The sequence below is a fragment of the Lynx rufus genome, unplaced genomic scaffold, assembly GCF_022079265.1.
Source record: "Lynx rufus isolate CCGP_SWC_20201006 ecotype Redwood Valley unplaced genomic scaffold, mLynRuf1.p SCAF_7, whole genome shotgun sequence".
In the NCBI taxonomy this organism is placed as follows: Eukaryota; Metazoa; Chordata; class Mammalia; order Carnivora; family Felidae; genus Lynx; species Lynx rufus.
This window is the reverse complement of record NW_025814889.1, coordinates 103,527,965-103,550,179: the sequence shown is the minus strand read 5'-3', so window position 1 is coordinate 103,550,179 and position 22,215 is coordinate 103,527,965. Positions and strand designations below refer to the sequence as shown.

General features: G+C 36.7%; 1 protein-coding gene across 1 annotated transcript in view; it reads right to left on the bottom strand.

Moving 5' to 3' along the window:
- The window catches only part of OTOGL (otogelin like), a 140,583-nt gene that overhangs the window by 24,541 nt on the left and 93,827 nt on the right, over nt 1-22,215 (bottom strand). The window contains 10 exon segments of the mRNA XM_047066966.1: nt 2,830-3,044; nt 5,951-6,140; nt 8,101-8,193; nt 8,289-8,312; nt 8,555-8,697; nt 9,218-9,395; nt 12,620-12,687; nt 15,480-15,554; nt 15,863-15,942; nt 20,821-20,938. Of these exon segments, the coding sequence (XP_046922922.1) occupies nt 2,830-3,044; nt 5,951-6,140; nt 8,101-8,193; nt 8,289-8,312; nt 8,555-8,697; nt 9,218-9,395; nt 12,620-12,687; nt 15,480-15,554; nt 15,863-15,942; nt 20,821-20,938 (1,184 nt within the window).

The following is a 22,215-nucleotide window of genomic DNA, read 5'->3' as shown; positions in this document are numbered from 1 at the left end:
GGCGCCTGGGTGGCGCAGTCGGTTAAGCGTCCGACTTCAGCCAGGTCACGATCTCGCGGTCCGGGAGTTCGAGCCCCGCGTCAGGCTCTGGGCTGATGGCTCAGAGCCTGGAGCCTGTTTCCGATTCTGTGTCTCCCTCTCTCTCTGCCCCTCCCCCGTTCATGCTCTGTCTCTCTCTGTCCCAAAAATAAATAAAAAAAAGTTGAAAAAAAAAATTTAAAAAAAAACAAAAAAACAAGATTCTATATTTAGTCTTCTTTACGGAATCTCCTTGGTTTCCAACTACTTTAATTTGTATGGAATACTTGCTGTGGTCAAGAGTATCCCCACTGCCAAATCCAGGGAACACTGCTAGTTTCCTTCTTAAGACCCACTCCTTGGACTTGGAGTGTACTTCGTTCTATTGCCTATTTACCTGTTTATTGTCGGCTCCTCTGCTGCCTTATATTCTGAGTGCTTCTCTAGATTCCATCCTCAATGGACATGTCCGCTAGCTACAAATGTTCTTCCTGGACTCATACCACCAATTGTGGGCATTTAGATCTTTTCCTAGCTGTGAGCTAATATATGGTAAATATACAGAGCAGACACTGGCACACTGCACACTACTTATTGTTATATTTAAAAATCCATATGCAAATGACTCCCCAGACCTGATCTCTGGCCTCAACTTACCTCCTCTGAGCTCCAGAATTATGTTTCTAAGCTTTTTCTGGGCATTTTTGTTTTGAAATTCCATATGACATAATTCATCCGAAGTAAAAAAATTATATATATTTCTGCTTAACCCACAAAAGCTGATTCTCCTGTATCTCCCATTCATATATACTCACTTATGCATGTTTCATAATTTACTGAACACCTAACTATATATCAGGCATAGTGCTATGCATGAGTATAAAGGTCAATAACACAGACCTATTCTCTGCCTGTGGATCTCTTAGCTAAAAAAGGTCTTTGAATAGATTCGAGGCGTCACCATGCTAAAATGAATTAGAGGACGCAAGTGTTCCAGCTAGAAAAACTAGAAGCTTAAAAGCCCACTGGCAGGAAAAATCTTGGAATGTTCAAAGAGTTGAAAGGAGACAGGAGAGTGTAGCACAAGAGGAAGCTAGAGAAATAGGTGGGCCAGAGTGTAGAGGACCCATAAGTCTTGATAGGAAGGTTGCTTGGCATGTACTTTACATATGAGTGAGAGACGCTGAAGGGTTTTAGGTAGAAGAATGATAGAATCCAGGCAGATCATCTGCCTGCTTTGTGGAGATTTTCAAATGAAGATGAAGCTTACAAGTGGGAAAACCAAATTACCAGCATTCCTTTCTTTTGCCATCCGATTCACTGGGAACAGATCTGTTCCTGTGATCTGGCTATGATAGACTAAATGGCACCCTGTGTTGCCTCACTAAGCCTTTAATAGTTAAGCTGGAAAGTTCCTGATTTAATCAGCCTTCTAAGTTCTCCATCAAAAATGCAATTTTTTTTGAAAATCATTATGCTTTAAAATGACATTGAAGTGAGTTTTAACGTGTTTGTTATTTTTTTCATTTTTATATGTCTGCTTTTCAAAAAAAAATGTAAATAATTAAAACCTATCTTCATCCATGGGATGCCTGGGTGGCTTAGTAGGTTAAGCACTGTTTCTTGGTTTTCGGCTCAGGTCACGATCTCATGGTTCCTGAGTTTGACCCCCCACGTCCGGCTCTGCACTGACAGAGCCTCCTCTCTCTCTGACCCTCCAGTCTTCTCTCTTTCTCTCCCTCTCTCTCTCTCTCAAAAAGAAATAAATAAACTTAAAAAAAAAAAAAAAGCAAAACCCATGACTTCACATCCTTTGCCTTTCCCTGAGGGAACTCATGGGGCAGGCTGAGGACTATGGAGTCTACACTCTACGGTCTGGCATGGAAGGTGCCACACAGTGAATTCCTTCCTGCCTTGACAGTTCCCTCATCCTCTTTCCCAGGCTCTTTCCCTACATATGTCTTACACTCAACTATTTCAATGTCTTCCTAACATGGCTTTTTACACAAAACTTGCTGTTATACATACTGTTATACATATCTGCCTAGGTGTCCCTTCCTCCCTCTTCTCTCCTGGCAAATTTATCCTTCTAAGTAAATCAAACATCTAAAACTACGAGCAGTCTCCTCCAAACCTGGGCTCCTATGTCCCTCCAGACTGTCTATTGTCAGATACCTGTTTACAAGCTTGCTTTCCCACCAGACCTCCTGAGGACAAGGGACAGTCTTGCTCATCTTTGGATCACAGGAGTTCAGCAGAAAGCTTTGAGGGTGCTGGATGCTCACAAACTTTTCATTAAATGATTTACGAAGTGCTGTATTTGTCCCTAACAATGGATCTTTTTTTTAATGATACAGATTATTTAAAATATCTACTCGTCACATAAAGTCAGAAAGTTAGAGACAAAGAATAATTAAATTGAATATATGACAGGTTCTATTACACGTATACACCTAAGAGGCTAGGATCATAGAGAATTGATAATATCCTCACTGTCTTGGTTTCTCTATTGGGTTATCAAGTGACATTGATTTCTTTCTCCTAGAGGCATTTATTTGCAGGACATAATTTCATTTTTCTTGGAATCTGTCGATAGAATTCTAAAAAAACAGGAGAATGAAAGATAATTATTCTTCTTATCTCTTTAAGTCTATAAAAGTAAATGATTCTGAATTCCAAAGCATACTGACAGAAGGTTTGGGGCTAAACTCTTCTCACTAGAAGAACATCATGGCAAGAACAGGAATTTATTGGCGCTACTCTCAGTATGTCTAACATGATAGTTCTTATCTATGGTTGCCCTTAACTTACTTTATTATGGCATGGAATGAAAACCCTTCTGTTCAATAACTCAATGCAGCGACTGCAATCACGCTCAGTACAATTCCTAACGGGTCTTCTTGTTGTTACTTCAAATGATTTCTCAATTTCCCAGCTCTCGATAAATAATTCTATGTCTTCCATGTTTGTAATAATTGTGCCATTTTGCATTCTTAGATCGTCATCTGGATCATCATTGCAAATTCCTAGAAAGATATGTGACATTTGAAAGGAAAATTTTTTCCACTTCAACCAAATGTAGGCAGAAGAAATAAATCATCTTAATAATTGATTTGAAATGAATAAATTATTTACTGAACAAGGTGCCAAATGTATATCCTTTAACTTTAATGTTGATGGATTTTTAAATTATGTATCTGGTTCTTTGATAAAATAGTATAGAGTTGTCTTAACCAGATAAGAAAGAAACCACAATCCTGGAAGTCAAGACATGTGAAAAAAATGACAGAAAATGAAGAAAGAGGAGATTGACTCTGCTCCCACACTCTTCCACTACTATTACCACTACTTCCTAATTTAAGAACTAGCTCTTAAGCTTGCCAAGATAGTCCTTAGAATAGTGGGTGTTTGCCTCCCAGATATCCATTCTCCCAGGAAAACCCTTCCTGTAAACATTAAATTTTACCTTTCAGGAAGTATCCCTGCCCCATCACCACTACAGGAGAGAGCTATGATTGGCATAAAGGTAATTCTTACTCCCTCTCATTAACACTATTGCAAGTAATAAGCCAATCAGGTCAGGCAGTCACCTAGACACATGGATACATTCAGCACTTGGACAGCCACAGCCAAACAGGATTTGACCTGGGAATTCTAAGGCATAGACAATCTCCCTTCCTTGGGATGGCGTGGCCTATTGATGGTTATAAGGCTTTGACCTGCTATGGTCTCTAGTTTCCTGAGGAAGGCCAGACTGAGGATGGAGCTTGCTCTTTATCCAGTGTAGTACAGAGCCAAGGGAAATACAGAGAAATGGCCCAGAACCCCGATCATAAGTGATCTGAAAAGATCTAATCTTTCTTAATCCCCAAGGCTCCAACTATAAAAGATATAACTTAAACATTTTTTTTCAAGTATCAAATCTTAATCCTCAGGTAGATATATCAAGATCATAAGAGTTGCTGCTACCATATTGCCTGATCCTTGTAAATACACAAGGAACTGAATGCAATGCATTCAAACAAATAAACAAACAAAAACAAACAAATAAAAAAACAAATCACAAGTAAAGTGAACTATACTGTAAAGCAGCTACTATTTTTTAAGTCTAAACTTTCCTGGGAAAAAGTAATTGCTAATAAAAATATTTTTTACTGCAATGCCAGGCACCACCCCTGGAAACTTCACAGTGCTGTATAGAACGAGGTATTCATACAGACCTCCCATTCTAGGGTCCGTACTCAATTTAGCTCACACTCTTGTTCACTACAATTTTTTCAGCCAGCACCCAAGCTAGTAGATATGAAAGCAACCAGATTTCCCTTTAAGAAGCCACTCTTCTCCTACTATGGAAGTTACAAAGTTTAGGGGGTGAATCTTGGCTAGCAAAAAGGTGACCCTAGCCTTTTTTCTTTACAGTAATTACTTGAGAATCCAGTTAGCAGAGTGTGCCTGTAAAAGCATGAGCCGACAATGAGGGGGAAAGCAAACACAAAATAAAACAGAAATCATAGCACATAGAAGTGATAAATCATCAGAGAAATATGTATTCCCAAAGTCTCTGAGTATTAATCAATAATAATTGATTTTTTATGTATAATCAATACTGTACATACTCAAATAATCTTTTGTGCTATGCTTAGCATACTATAAATAGGCAAGGAAATATGTAAACCTTTTCAGCCAAACATTGCCCTAAATGTTTTAAAGAAGAAATTAGAGTATTTTATGTAATTTGTTGAGGGAAAGGACTTAGTCTTATTTGTTTTTGGGTTGTCAGCACTTAGCACTGTGTTAGACACTCAGGAGGTGATCCATAAACTTTTACTCAATTAATATTTAGTGATATTAAAATAAATATATTTGTACTAAACTAATATCTATTGATTGTATGTATTAAGCAATGTGTCAAGTGTTTGACATTAACTTTCACATTCAACCCTAACAACAATCTTGAAGGTAGAATGTTGTTATTCCCATTTTAAAGATGAGGAAACTGATATTCACTTAAGAGCATGGAGCTATAGGGGTGCCCAGTGACTTAGTCAGTTAAGCATCTGACTCTTGATTTCAGCTCAGGTCATGATCTCACGGTTCATGAGTTTGAGCCACTGTGAGTGTGGAGCTTGGGATTCTCTCTCTCCCCGTCTCTCTCTGCCCATCCCCTGCTCATGCTCTCTCTGTCTCTGTCTCTCTCTCTCTCAAAATAAATAAATAAACTTAAAAAAAAGAGCATAGAGCTACAAAGAAAATAGCCTCCATCAAACCTCAAAACCAGTATTATACTTTTTAATTTTGTTATGTACTTAGAGGTATTTGTAACTTATTTCCTTTGATTATAACTCTTTATGTGTCTATGTAACATGGTGTGGTATTAGCCTAGGTGTAAAGATACATCTAGGCATTACACTTTATAACAAAACTGTGACAAATATTGAGAGCATTGTGTTCCCTGTATGTAACGTTCAAGGTGGCTTAAGCAACTAAGTTTTCCCCTATTTCAAATTTTAACATAATAAGGAATAAACAATATTTTTAAGACTTTAACCTTTCTATAACTTCCCATTTTTCACTTGTAAATTAACACTAGTACCAACTTATGTGGGCTATTGTTAGAATTGAATAAGTTCAAGTATATAAAATAACGCTTGGCACCTTATTAATGATTAATAAAGATGAACTAGTAGGAATACAAACAGTATTACAGTAGTAGTAGTAAACATATATTTCCAAAAAATATGCAAACTGAACTGTTATTTCTTGCTTCTTAGCCCATTTTTTTTTAAAGCTACTGCTTTCTTTAGTATTCACGTGAGCCACTGAAAGTTAACACCACACCTCGAATATAAAAAGTGGGGCATCAGGGGCCAAAATGGTAAATGTGGACAGGAAAACAATTAGAAGACATTGAGATTTGAAAAGCAATGCTCACCACAGAGTCCTTCTGTATAAGATGACAAGTTAAATCGAAAGCCAAAATGAATGTCTATGATCCCTGTAAGGTGAGCCCACTTTACGATTAGTCCAGCTGGAGTCGTAATCACATACATGGTACCAGAATCCTCTATGGACAGTTCTTGATTCAAAAAGGGCAGAGGTACTACAATAGAATCCACTTCTACCTAAAATAAGAAATTTTACATCTGTTAGAAAACTGTTTATGTTTACATATACACCCATTACAAGTAGGAGAATCAGATGACTCCATTTCTTCTTGTTGAATATAAACTATTTCCTAAGTTTTTAAAAATTTATCTCCCTGCTGATGCCACAGCTTCAAATAACTTCTAAGCTCATTTATTATTCCTTTGTTGTATCCTGCTATATTCAGTATTTGTTCTAACCCTTCTGCCCCTTATATTCTTCAAAACTAACTTTCTTCTATGTTAAGTATGCTTTTCTGTCTGTTTCCCTCAGTATATGTTGATTACACCATTATCTGCTAAAATGAACTTATGATGCTAAAGTTATTTTCAGGATGTTTTCTTTAATCTGGGTCCTTTTCTTTGCTCTTCTAAATCAGTGTTTAACTATAATGTTCCTAACAATCATCTGTCAAGCTTGGTAAAGATTAAGATTCCCAGCAATTCTATTTCCTAGGTTTGGATGGGATTCTAGACTCTGTATTCGTAACGTGTACTCTTGGTAACACAAATGTAGGCAATCTGAGGATTATATTTAGAAATCCACTGTTATAAATGATGGCAAAGACACGGAACCAGAAATAAATTTGTCAGTCATGTCTCCCCAACCAACCAGTTTCTCATTTTTATATCTTCCTCATACTGCCACCTGCAGGCTGAAATGTCCTTACTCCTGCCTGGTTAATTTCTCCTCTTGGTTTAAGACTTCTCTCAGGTGTCACCTCCTCCAAAAATACCTATTTGACCTTTCTATAAACTGCATTAAGAGATCTGTTTTGGCAATATATTAGTCATACTCTATATACCTCCTATTGGTTTATAATTGGCAGTTACATTTAGGCACCTCACATACAGCTACAAATTACTTAATACCAGGACCTGTGTTGTCTTATCACGTAAACTCTCATTAAATAATTCTTAAATAATTAGTTTTTAACTGAATACATGACCAGCGAGGTAAAAAATAAGCCCTTTGGCCCAAATGCTCATAATAATAGCACTGACCAGATTTGAGTTTAAATTTATTTCTCATCCACTTCCTGTTAATATATCAACCTGATCAAATCAAAGGTATATACAAATGCTATCATCCAAAAAATTACCCCATTCATGTATTTTGCTTTACCTAAAATTAAAGTTTCTAACACTGTACTATATTTTAGTTTCATTTTAAAATTTTTTCTAGTCGAGAATGTTTGGCCCGCGGTTAAAAAAAACAAAAAACAAATTCTTTCTAGAAGGTATATAATATCTCAGCCACTTTAGCAAAATCTTACACAATATTTTCTTACATTTTTGAGAGAAACATATCAGTAAAGTATCCAGCTTATAGTTCATCACCCTCCAGTAAATATATATTCCTTGGGATAAAGGTTTTTCCTGTAAAATCAAAGGGTTTTTTCCCAATTTCCCAATACCTCCCCCTTCTTCAGTTTGGTTCAATAGCCAAATATTTCTTCATTTTTTTCTTATTTTAGCTATCACATATTCATTGAAAAATGAACATCATCAGCACTTCAAAACTATTTTTCTCTCAGTGGTCTTCATTCTGGTGTTCTTAGCTACTCCTTTTTTCAACCCTGTGATCTCTCTTTTTCACATCAGTTCCACTTTATCTAATGGAAAACACTAATGTTAACTGACACTAAAGAAACTTGGGCCCTCACATTATCCAAGAGGACTTTCATGGATTTTACATGGCCATTACAGTTAACCTCACAAGGGGAGACATATTTGCAACAGTTGGCACATCTTGGAAGGAGAAATACAATATTAAGAAACACATTTTTTTTACTTTCCATGAAAAGAATGATTAAACACAATAGCAACAAAACTCTGCTGAAATGTTTAATTTCCCCTGGTTTGGGAAGGAATCATGTTTAATATAATTTCTTCATTTTCTCTAATGTGAGGATATCTTTCAACTTTGTGTTCTTACCTTTCTTGTTGCCCGATTAACAAGTATTTTATGTATTGATGTGGTCAAATTTAACTTCTTAAAACAAAGTCCATACGTTCTTCCAGAGGATGCCTTAATTTGAAAAAAAAATATTAAAACTTTATGGAGTTAAACATAATGTTGGCAATAAAGAGAAGGAGTTTATGAAACACTTTGCAAATACTCACTAGCTTTTTAAATGAATTTCCATTCTGAAAAAAAAAGTAAAAAAACACTTAAAAATCTATTACTTGACTTTTGAAAACATTATGTGAATTAATTTTACGTGCCTCTAAATATAGTCACATGTAACATTTTCTTTTTTGTTTTAAGTGCTAAAAGATGTATCTCAGTGAGTTATTGAGCCCCTTCTCACTTTAGGAATATCTAATGTTGCTGTGTACATTAGCTATGGGTTTATGAAGAAATGACACAAGAATGGATTATGACCTACCTGATTCACAGAACATTTTTCAATGTGAACAACAATAATCTCTCCAGGAATTCTTAACAAGATGTAAGAAGCCATACTATATAAGGCTGCATTGTTTCCATCAAATGTAATAATACTCAGTTCTGACAACATGGAACACCGACCTAAGAAAAATGGTAGAGAGTGGGTTTGGTCTGTTAACTAATTATTTGTATTTGTAGTAATGACCGCTCTTTAAAAAAAAAAAAAAAAGAAAACTTTTAAATTAGCATTATTATGTTTGACAAAAAGCAACTCTAAAAGTTACACATTGGAAAACAAAATTGTAAATGAAATGGACAAAGTTCAGCAATCACTTTGGCTTGATGAGTGAGGTGATCAGTTCAAAAAAAAAAACAATCTTCTCCTGATTGGAAATTGACTGTCATGTAAGAAGTGCAAACTTACAGGGCACCTGGGTGGCTCAGTCGGTTAAGTGTCTGACTCTTGTTTCAGCTCAGGTCATGCTCTCATGGTTCCCAGGTTCAAATCCCACATCAGGCTTCACGCTGACAGTGTGGAGCCTGCTTGGGATTCTGCCTCTCCCTCTCTCTCTGCCCCTCCCTTGCATGCTCTCTCTTACTCTCTCTCAAAATAAATAAGTAAATTTAAAATTTAAAAATAAATAAATAAATGCAAACTTACAAGGACATTCCCACTCCGGGCAGCAGATATCGCTGTTCACTTGAACAGGCCTTCCCCGGAAACCACAGTCAGGCATTTCCAAGTCCTTCGGGCAATTAAGAGACCAGTTGTATAACTGCCATTCCATATTAAGGCATATATATTGGCTACAATTATAAACAGGATCAAATTGCTGAGGCTGTTAACAAAAAAGAAAATTAGTTTTCTTTTTTCTATTTTCAACTAATGTTTTCAAATAACTTTTAAATTCCCCTTTCACCCTGCCCATAGTGTACATTTTCTAAATACGAAAGCTTTTGAAAGATGAACAATTAGAATTTCACTACAATTTCTGTTGATGTATTCTCTCCAAAATATTAGGTTTGGACTTAATTTAAGCTTTACCTTAATATTTATTTGATATCAGAATTGCCCATATACTCAGACATCTGAGCAAATTGAAGTCTTATATTGTCTTGATTAGTTTTTGCAAACAGACCTATACAGTAGAGGTTAAGGTTTCATATGTCCTGTAAAGCTAGTATGTCATTGTAACTTCTGTTAATGTCAATTTAAAAAAAATACTACTTAATACTATAAATATTTCATTAAAAATTCACATGTGAAATCAGTCTAAAAGCCCCTGGACAAAACCATTATAAATTATTTTATATATATATAGCTTACCGACTTCCAGATAAACAAATACAAAATAAATCAGTGGTAGATTTTTTAAAGTTTACGAATTTTATTGTATTTAAATTACGGTAATAATTATAGCAGTGTTCAAACATTTATATTACTTATTATGTTTAAGACATTTTTCTAATTAACCCATTTAATTCCCACAAAACAACCCTCTGAGGTAGGTACTACTATTTTTTTCCTGTTTTATAGATGAGGAACTCAGGAGGGTGAAGGTCAAAGTAACTTGCCCAAGATCACATAGCTAGTAGGTGGTATAATCAGAATTTAAGTTCAGGGATTGTTACTCTGGAAACTGTGATCTTGACCACTACTCTATACTGCATCTCAATGGATAGGGAAGAAAACTTAACAACTATTTAGCATCTATTATATGTCATGCACCAATAGTAGCTTCTTTCATTTGCTTCTCCCTAAATTTTTGAGCCAGTTTCTATCATCCCATTATTATACATGATCAAAAACAAGGATAAGAGAGGTTAAGTGCTTTTCTAACTAGTAAGACTATTAAGTGACCACTTCTAAATTTAAGAGCCAAGGGGAGGCAAATAATCAAGTCCAACTTTCCAAAATTTTCTGTGTGCAGTTGTATCAATTCCCAGTATTGACCCCGATTTCCACTTCACCAGGAAAATGAAAATATTTAGACAAAACCAAAGCCCCTACAACATCTAAATTGCCTGAAAGAATGTACACCTTCCATTCTACTGAAACTATTTTTAACAAGGTCACCAATGAACTTTACTTTGCTAAATCCAATGATCAATTTTTAGACCTCATCTTACTGACCTATTAACATATTTAGGATAGCTTATTACTCTATCTTCCTTAATGTTTTCTTTCCTTAGCTTCTAGACCAATTAGGATCTCCTCCATTTTCTCCTCTTTCACTAGTTAATACCCTTTAGTCGTTTGCCATCATTTCTTCCTCCTTCCTCTCTTTTCTATCTGCACACACACCTTTTGTGATTTCATCCCATCACTGAGTATTTCAAAATTTAATTCAGCTTGACCTCTGCTCTAAGCTCTATTTATGTCTACCAGGTCTGTACATCTGTAGGTTTTTGATGTCTAAGAGCAATCTCAGTCTTTATATGGCAAACCTGAACTCTTAGTGACACCCATCCCAGATCTTCACTTCCAACAATTTCCCCATCCTGATTAACGCCAACTTTATCCTTTAATTGCTCAAAGCAAAGATCTTAAAATCCTTGATGCCTCTGTTTCACTCACACTCCATGTCTAATCTTTTAGAAAATTCTTTGATCTTTGTATTCAAAACACATCCTGAACCCAGTTATTTGTCACCATTCCCACTGCTGTCACATGGTCCATGCCACCATCATCTCTGCCTCAATTCCTGCAGTAGCTTCCTAACCTGTTCTGTTGTCTCTTTGCACCATACTCCCAACACAACAGGTAAAATGATCCCAAAACAAATCAGATCGTGTAATTTCTCTGCTCAAAAATACCCAGTGTCTTCCTGTGTCTTTTAAAATAAAAACCACAGTTTTTATAATCATCTACAAGACTTTACATAATATTATTTATTTCTTTTCTTACTGCTGACTTACATAATGGCCTCATTATTATTTTAATATGGCAGGTACATTTTTACCTCTGGGCCTTTGTACATGATCCTGGAACTTTGTTTCCTGGTGTTCCAGACTGCATACACTGCCCTGTTTCTTGGCATGGTTTAGTACCTGAACTTCTCCAGATCTTTTACTCTACAGTACTTTATCAATGAGGATTTTCTGACCATGTCATTGAAAAGAGATTTTTTTTTTCTGAGAGCCTCTTCCAACATTTTATATAACTTAGTAACTTATTTTGCTTATTGGCTATCTTAGAACCTCCAGTGGAATATAAACTCCACAAAGGGGTGGATGTTTGCTTGCTTTTATGTTGTTTTATCTATGGTACTTGAATAGCACCTGGCCAAAAACAGCGCTAAATAAATATTGGTGGAATAAACAGTTGGTTTATCAAACAGGTGGCACATTTGAAGAAGATAACTAACTGCTCAAGTCTCGGCCAAGACAATTACAAGCTCTGGAGTCCAATGACCTGATCTTTTTCGGCTTGTCAATGTATCTTTGTTATCTGCCACAGTGCCTAGCATATAATTGCTGCTTAATAAATATTTTTGAATGCCTGAAGCCCACGCTAGATAAGTCTTTATTAAAGGATAATACTTAAGACTTCATTTGAATTTTGTTTTTCTTAGTGTGACCAGAATCTTACTAATTAATAAGACATATCTAAATCAGTTAAGAAAATACAGTGTGTTCATGCCTCAGAGAGGGCACACACACACAAATTTCCTAAAATGTAACGCATATTTCTTAGCATCTTTTGACAAAGATAGATTAGAGAGCATAGCAAAAGAAGTTTAATAGCATTTGGGGGCGCCTGGGTGGCGCAGTCGGTTAAGCGTCCGACTTCAGCCAGGTCACGATCTCACGGTCCGTGAGTTCGAGCCCCGCGTCGGGCCCTGGACTGATGGCTCGGAGCCTGGAGCCTGTTTCCGATTCTGTGTCTCCCTCTCTCTCTGCCCCTCCCCCGTTCATGCTCTGTTTCTCTCTGTCCCAAAAATAAATAAAAACGTTGAAAAAAAAAAAAAAGAAGTTTCATAGCATTTGGATAGTGATACAGAAACTTGAATAGAAACTATCAGGAAAAGACAAGTAGCTGGAATAGATTACCCAGTCATACCTCACATTCCAAACCTGGCGTTGGTGTTAACATATCAAATACAGTGAAGTCTGATGGAGTAATCATTTCTGGACCTGTTAGGAATGAAGATATCCTTTCCATTAGTGAATTGGTAGCCATCAAGTATGGAATTTACATGTAGTATAAACTGCTAAAAAATTTCATAAAGACTTTCCTTTATTCCTCACAAGAACTCTGTAAAGTAGATAAGAATACCATTATGATTTTACAGATACGGAAACTATCTGTATAGACAGGTATACAGGTATAGACTACCTGTACAGACAGGTAAGCTAGTAAGTGTCAGGGGCAGAATTCAAACTAGAGAATTCTTATTCCAGAGCTCTGGCTTTTCATCACCATTCTATAAACATCTTCACTGTTTTCACAGCTTCAACACAATTGTTTGAATAAGTAAAACTATCAGTGACATCACTAAAGACTGCTCAGGAGTTAGAAATTTTGTTGCCTTTAAAAAGCAAGTAGCGAAGCTGATTCATTTCCCTCGGTGAATATCTAGAATGTATTTCTTGCAAGCAGAATCCACAGTGCTGTGAACCACATGTGGACCACCATTGGTGGGTGCAGTAAAGGAGTGATTCGTGGAAAGCGAAGATATGATTAGTAAACACATTTGTAAGTCACCTTCAAAAGCTTTTTGTAAGAACTAAAGTTGTCTCTAAACTATTCAAAGCTGGAAGGACCACAGAATAGCCAAAATAGATGGTTGAAATTTTGTCTAGCTATAATTAATGTTCATTAGTGATATTGTCTAATAATGACTGTATTCATTTCATATTGCTGCTGTAACAAGTTATTACAAATTCAGTGGCTTAACATGTCACCAATTTATTATCTTGTGGTCCTGGAAGTCAGAAGTCTTAAAGTCAAGGTACCATGAAGGGCTGCATTCCTTCTAGAGGCTCCCAGGAAGAATCTGTTTCCTTGCTTTTTCTGCCTCTTTGAATCGCCTGAATACCTTGGCTTGTGGTCCCTTTCTTCATCTTCAAAGTCATAGCATAATATCTTCAAATGTCTCTCACTTTCCCCCTCTACTCTGATTCTGTCATCAGAATCACCTTCTCTGACTCTGACCACCCCCCCCCTCCTGCCACTTTCTTATCAGGACCCTTGTTATTACATTGGGCCCATATGGATAATCCAGGATAATTTCCCCATCTCAAGTTCCTTAACTTAATCACACCTGCAAGTCCCTCTGCAAGTCCCTCTGTAAGGTCATATTCACAAATTCTTGGGATTAAGTTGGGAACATATTTGGAGGGCCGTTATTCAGTCTACCACAATGATGTAAGAAAAAACTTACATTTTAGTTAAATAAATTCTCTAAATAATCTTAATTTTGTGCTCATTTTACAGTTTCTAATTTGTAGAATAAAGGAGGACAAAAAATCCTATCCCTTGGTCCTATAAGCAGTGATCATGATATACAGATGTTGTATCTTCTAGAGAATATGAAACAAAACAGACTTAAATATTTTTATCCTTTTTAAAAAAGTTTTTAATATTTATTTATATCTGAAGGAGAGACAGATGGAGTGCAAGTGGGGAGGAGCAGAGAGAGAGAGAGCCACAGAATCCAAAGCAGGCTCTAGGCTCCAAGCTGTCAGCACAGAGCCTGACACAGGGCTTGAACTCACAAATCATGAGATCATGACCTGAGCCAAAGTCGGATGCCCAACTGACTGAGCCACCCAGGCACCCCTTAAATATTTTTATTCTTATTACCATAAACTTTTAAACAATAGGAGAGGAAACAAAATTCTAGTCCAAAACAAGCACAGTCATGGAATATTCTAATGACTTAACAGGACTAAATGTATGCAAAGTGCTTAGTCCTGTGCCTGGCATGTACTAAGAACTCAACATACAGAAGCTAATAAAAATAGTGGTAATAGTGACAGTTAGAAGGAGGTTTATGTATGTCAACTATAATTCAGTTTTTAAAATTTTGTTTATTTAAATGGTTGGTTCAGAATATTTTTATTTTAAAAATCTCTAGGGGCACCTGGGTGGCTCAGTTGGTTACGTGTCTGATTTTGGCTCAAGTCATGGTCTCAGGGTTCATGCTGACAGCACAGAGCCTGCTTCAGATCCTGTGTGTGTCTCTCTCTGTCCCTCCCCCACGTGCATGTGCACATGTTCTCTCTTTCTCTCAAAAATAAATGAACATTAAAACGATAAATAAAATAGAAAATAAAAACTCTCTTAGAATGGACTATGAAATCCATAACTCCTACATAAAGTCAGAACTTCCTACTTGCCTTTTTTAGCAGATAATTTAATTAGCAATACAATTAAACAATGATAATATAACCAAAAAAAGAAGAAATATCTGAACTTTTCTAACATGTAACCTCAGGAAAAATAATACATTAAGTTTGTCAAGCCTTAGTGTGAGTAGAATTATCAAACCCTTTCCTAAGCCAAGTTTCATAGAGAGGGAGAAGAGTGAGGTATGAGCCAGACTGCCTACTGCAGAGGCCGGGACAGAACACAAGAACGGAAATGGAAATGCCAAAGGATGACTTCATTTGCATTAACATCTCTTCAGAGTCAACTTAATCACTGTGAAAATTTAAGCAAGATTTAGTGAAACCCAAATTCTAGGTTTAAAATGTGAGAGAAGTCCTTGTTATCTATACGAACTGAAATGGAAGAGGTGAACTGAAGGAAGAAGCCATTCAGACAACCTGGCATGCTGAACCAGTGAAGGCTGTGTTACAAAACAAAGTGAATGCTGGGTTTTCTGGTCAATGGGATAGTACGGATGTCAGCAGCTATTATAAGTGTGCCAAGACTTAAATTACATAAGTCTAATTTTAAGATCTCAAATTGTAACAAAGAGCTGTAAATATGGGTAGAGATGTCTTACCTGGAGGCATTAATGCTGGTTCTGTGGGAATCAGAGGGATGCCTACAAAAAACACAAAGATACTCTTCCTTAATCTGTTTTGCTTAAAATAAACCCATGTATACTTCCTATAAGGATCTTCAGGCTCAAGGAAAGTGTTTTGGAAGAGAGAGAGCACAGGAAGGATTTTAGAGGGAAGATTCACATGTTTTAGGAAAGCAAATAGAAACAAAAAATTGTGGAAGGGATACTGAAGAAGAATCTTACAGAAGTTGTCTAAAATTTCTGTTTACAATCACTTGCTATCAATAGAGAAAAGAATATTCAAGTGCTTCATTTTTCAGAATAAATTAGGTAAGGTTCATACTTACAGTCTCCTGGATAAACACATTTGAAGGTGACCTCATCAAGGATCATATTTTTAGGGCAGTAGGGCAAGCATCCTTCAACTCTTTACATGAAAAAAAAATTAAAGTGAAAAAAGTTTAAAATATAAAAAAAATACTGCATTTAATATACGCAACTAAGACATATATTTCCTGAAAGTTTTCTATTCTTCTCATCAAGCACTAAGGAGTGTTTGATTTGCCACCATTCCATCATACTTCATTTTATGAAATCCCATTCCCTAGGGGATGATAAAGGGCTGTCTTTCATGATTAATGAAGAATTTGAACACAGAATTTTCAAAACATATACTTATGTTTGGAACACACTAAAGCCAATGTCTATAAATCACTGAAAATGAAGAAGAATCATTTATTATGATTTTAATCTACATTTGTTGTACTTTCCACTCCTAAATTCCCCCAAATCCCAGAAGACAGACATGCATTTTAAATATCCTCACCTTAAGAACAATAGTAAAACAAGAGACACTTCAGTGGCTCTCTCTGCCTATTTTTAAGCCCTCAATTCATTGAAAAGATATTAGGAATCACTGCCTGGAAGGGACAGAGGTAGAACATGGTTGTGATTCTTTGCGAACAGGGAAGGGGAGGGGCAGAAGCTGTAGTTCTCAAGAGCACAAATGTTTGGCAGTGTCCTGGGAGGATGTGGTTGTATATGAGCCTATGGAGATTGGATTTCAACTTCCAGAACATCTGATTTTTGTAAGGATCTCTACTTCTTGTACATGGCACCAGAGCAAAGCAAGAGTGCCATATTTGTGGCACCCGGGTGGCTCAGTTGGTTAAGTGTCCAACTCTTTATTTCAGCTCAGGCAAAACTGTGATCTCAAAGTTCAGTATCTGGGATTGAGTCCCACGTCGGGCTCAGTACTGACAGCAAAGAGCCTGCTTAGGATTCTCTGTCTCCTTCTCTCTCTACCCCTTCCCCCCACCCTCACTCTCTCTCTCTCTCAAAATAAATAAATAAGGTTAAAAAAAAAAAGAGTCCCAAATTTAAAGAAGCTATGGATGCCTTGGACATCATGGGCCAAAGACAAGAAGGACCATCTTGAATGCTTCTTATCTAATGGAATGAAGCCAATATAATAAGTGAGGTCACATTTTCCTTCTTGTCCAATTGAGGCTCAGAGTCCAATGTATTCTGATTCAAAGAAAATAAATGTAATCTTTTGTGTACAATCAATTATTTCACTCATACTAGAGAGGATTAATGCAAACATTTTTATAAAAAGCCTTGCCTACCTGCTTCTCAAATACACTAGGAGGTAGTAATAATATGGTAAATATTTTTAGACATTTCCAACTGCCACCTCTGTAAAGAATTTGATTTAAAAATACTCAAGGACTCTTCCCAATTCAAGATGAAAATGAACTTGGTACTAGGGGTAGGTATTGCCACCAGAGGACACTAATTCATGGAAGAAAATCCAGGCAACACTTAAAAAAACAAGAAAAGCTAATTTCTTGTTTAACATGAGACACATTTAGCCATCTCTTAGATATCTCCCTCACAGATGATTTTTTTACATAAACAGTTTGGCTTATGTGACCAATTGTTTATTTCATAAAGTAGACTTGAATAATAAAACTTTAAGTGGTATACGATGTTCTTACTCTACTCTAAACTTTGTCAAACAAAAAATAAAAATTAAAGTTACTGTATCGCTGAAGAGACTAGGACCAGTTGGTTATCATTAAGTTAAATAAACATCAATTTTGCGTAACTCAATTACTTTGCAATTGTTTTCTGCAAGTCAAAACCACAGCCACTTTCTTAAAATATTTTGCAAAACTCAGTAGCTTATTCCTTTAAAATGTCTTCATGGTGGCACATGGCAGATTCCCCTTTATTTTGTCACACAACTGATAATCTATTCAACTTCTGACTGATAATGCCTCAGATGCAGACCAGTTCTTGTAATAGGTATATTACATAACAGAAATAACTGTATTTACATATGGGCTCTATGGTATGCTAGTTGGCATCTTTTCTCATAGAAGTTCTCATTTCCACTAGATATTTTTATTTTTAACACTTGCTATGTGCCAGAAAACTGCAATTATCTAGAACAAGGGTGGTGGTTCTGGGGGGGACTTGGCGGAGGGGTGCAGAGCTTTGTTAAATCCCCAGCTCAGTATTTGAATCTCCCTTCAGGGCTGCAAATACAAAGAGGAACAATAATTAGGCACCTTGGTGCAGGGCAAAGGGAGGAGTTGAAAGAAGATAGAGATGGCAATAGAGATAAGAAACAGGTTGGCCACAGTGGCTCAGTCAGTTTAGTGCTGACTGACCCTGGTCATGATCTCATGGTTCTTGGGTTCGAGCCTCACGTTTGGCTCTGTGCTGATAGCTCAGAGCCTGGAGCCTGCTTCGGATTCTGTGTCTCCCTCTCTCTCTGCCCCTCCCCACTCATACTCTGTATCTCTCTTTCCCTCAAAATTAAACATATTTTTAAAAAGAAAAGGAAAAAAAAGAAAGAAACAGCTTGGCCAGGGCAAAGGTTTATCCTGAGCCTCTTCTCTGTATCCTAACTATAACAAAAGAGAAGGTTTGGAATAGCTATAGACCAAACTAAGGAAGCATTGAGGATCTGGGTTCAACCACCTAGTAGATTGGCCATACCACAAGAAGTAATAAAGTAGCCAAATGCCACTTCAAAATATAGTCCATTTCCTCCTGAGCCAGGCTGGTCATGCTCTCCGATCTTTCTTCCTTCCTTCCTTGCCTATGAGCTCCTCACTATGGAGCCCCTGTTGTTTGCCTTCCTCCTGATGACTACTGGAAGAGGCAGGAAATAGGCTGTGAACAGGAGAGGTCCAAGTGAATGCTGAAGATGTCTCCTTTCCAGAAAGAATTGGCTGTTCTTATTTTTAAGAAAGTAAATAGAAATGCTTCCTTCCCTTCTCTCTGCTCCCATTGCACATCATATCCAGGAGAGGTTCAAAACCCTGCCCACTGCCTACAGACTGTGTGATGTAGTGCAAAATGTGTCGCCTCTCTGTGCCTCTGTAGGGTTTTTCCCTGGAAAAGGGGAATAAAGAGATTACCCATTTCACAGCACTCAGCACAGTGTGAGTAACACTATAAAGACTACAATGTGCTAATTGTTGTCCTCATTATTGCTTTGGCCCTCTTTCCACTGTATTGTCGTTATCAGCTTTTGTTTCTGTCTTCTTCCTAAAGGCTGTGAAATCCTTGAAAGAGACGCTGTGTCTGAAGGAAACAATAAACAAAACTGAAAGGCAACCAATGGAATGGGAAAGATATTTGCAAACGACATATCAGATAAAGGGTGGTATCCAAAATCTATGAAGAACTTATCAAATTTAACACCCGAGAAACAAATAATCCAGTGAAAAAATGGGCAAAAGACATGAATAGACACTTTTCCAAAGAAGACATCCAGATGGCAAACAGACACATGAAAAAATGCTCAACATCAGTCATAATCAGGGATATACAAATCAAAACCACAATGAGATGTCACCTCACAACTGTCAGAATGGCTAACATTAACAACTCAGGAAACAACAGATGTTGGCAGGGATGTGGAGAAAGCGGATCTCTTTTGCACTGCTGGTAGGAATGCAAACTGGTGCAGCCACTCTGGAAATATGGTGGTTCCTCAAAAAATTAAAAATAGAACTACCCTATGACCTAGCAATTGCACTACTAGGTATTTATCTAAGGGATACAGGTATGCTGTTTCAAAGGGGCACATGTACCCCAATGTTTATATTAGCACTATCAACAATAACCAAAGGATGGAAAGAGCCCAAATGTCCACTGATGGATGAATGGACAAAGAAGATGTGGTATTTATATATATATATATATATATATATATATATATATATACACACACACACACACACACACACACACACACACAATGGAGTATTACTCATCAATCAAAAAGAAATCTTGCCATTTGAACTACATGGATGGAACTAGAGGGTATTATGCTAAGTGAAATTATTCATTCATAGAAAGATATTAAATCCAACAGTATAACCCACAGCCCTAAGTTCAAAATATGTTCAGAATCTTTACATTTTTCATAGCTTCCAGGACTACCAACCTAGTGAAATCCCCTTCATACCTTGTCAGAATTACTGACCAGTTCTGCCCTTGTCCTTCCCTTCCTCAACAGTCACTGCAACAGCCAAGAAGACTTCTTAAACATAAATCAGAACATGTCACTTCTCTGTTAAAAATATACCAGGGTATTGCTCAGAGAAAAAGACAGAGTACTCACAATGGGCCACAGGCCCTGTAAGATTTGCACACCACTATGATTCTCTGGTTTCATCTCCTACCTCTCTCAACTTTGTTCACTGTGCTCCAACTAACTGACTTCTTTGTTTATATTTAAATAAACCAAACAAATTCCTACCCCAGGACTTTGCACTGTTCTCAGATTGAAAGACTCTTTCCCCAGGCATCCACATGGCCAGTTCCTTTACCTCCTTTATATCTCTGACCACACGCTACCTTGTTCATCTGTTTTTCCATGAGCACCCTATGTAAATTAGCAAAGATACACATATGCTTTATGCTCCCTATCTCCCTTACTTTCCTTTATTTCTCTTCATAACACATATCTCCATCTAACAATGTATTATACTACATATTTATATTTTTGTTTGTTTATTCTCTGCCTTAACCCGACAAAATGTAAGCTGCATGAGGGCAGGTACTTTGTCTGCTTTGTTCAGTATTATTCCACAACAGCTAGATTTCCTGGCACATAGCACACCCTCAATAACTATTGCTTGAATAAAATGAGATGAATTCCTTAATAATTATAGAACGTGCACAAATTATTCTTGAGAATTTTTTTGATCTAAAAAAATGGGTTGAGATAAGAATCTGCTAATGCTGGAATTTGCTCATTTAATGGTTACTCATGACTTACGGTGGAAGAAATTTACACGCTTGTGCTTCAGGGTCACTACATGTTTTAAAACAGGGAGTGGCACAAGGTTCATATCTCCATTCACACATCCTCCTGTAGGGCACTGCTGCCTGGATTTCTGGGGAAAAATAAAGTTTAGATTGTAAATATTTTAATGTACATCTTAAAAAATAATGATTTATGATAACAAGCCTTCTGGGTTTGACCCCTCTTTGACCATAATGCTCTAGAAAAGGCAGGACAAGTGAAAAAGGCATTACAATTGTTTGGTGATCAAAGTGTTTCATGGTTATGTTGAATATCTTAATGTTAGTCTACTTTCCAAAGATTTGAAAAATCCAGGAGTTGGAGAAGGCAGAAAAATTCTGAATCTTTTCCCTTTATATTTAGTGGGTTCTCATTGATCTATATATCATAATAATACCAAAACTTGATTGGAATTTTACTTTTTGCAAAGTAATTTTTATATATTATTCTATTTTATCTTTGCAAGCCTGTTGAGTATTATTTTCATTTCACAAATGAAGAAATTGAGACTCAGCAGGACCAAATGTCCTACCAAGTTAGGAAAACAGCAAGATCAAAGATGTGTTTCCCGATATCAAAACTAAGGAGAGCATTCCACCTTTGTTCCTCTTGTAGAACTTAGAGCATTGCCTTGTATATGGTAAATATTATCTGATGACAAATATAAATGAATGGGTTTTAATAATACATGCTTACAGTTATAAAATCTCCCTTGATTAAAGAGTTTTCTCTTGCAAATTACTAGTACTCTTCCCTTCCCACATCACAGAATAGTCTGTAAGTAGCAGTCCAAAAGTAACTCTGAAGAAGAGCGCTCCATAAAGGAGAAAGTTCAGGGTAGAGGCTATGTTTCTCAAATTCTGGGTACAGAATGTAATTCCAAAGTACAGGTAGGAAAATAAAACTTTTGGGAAGGCATCTATGCATCTAAAATTTAGAATGGCCATTACAGCTGGGTCACTAGAATTGTGGATCCTGAGAGAGGATTGGTTCCAAGACTAGAGTAGATTCCTAGAGTTTCCTGGTTTTAGGAAGCCCACAAAAATAATTTTCTGAGATTCTGATGATGCCATTGGCAGTAGTTGGTCCAAAACTCAGGTGGAGCCACTGGGTCTGATTCTAATGGAGTAGACTTCTAGGTTGGAGGGGAAATAGAGGATCAAAATGTTCCACTTTCAAGGAAACTCAAGTAAAAATATGGTATTGATATGTCAGTGACTCTTTTCCTCATGAGTACAGGAACCCTTTTTAATAGGAAAAAAATTGAAGCTCATCTGAATTTTTAAAATCCAAAGACTATTGAAGTTTACAGAAATTTATCCACAACAGAAAAGGCAGGTGAATTAATGAAAGAAACAAAATGTTAAA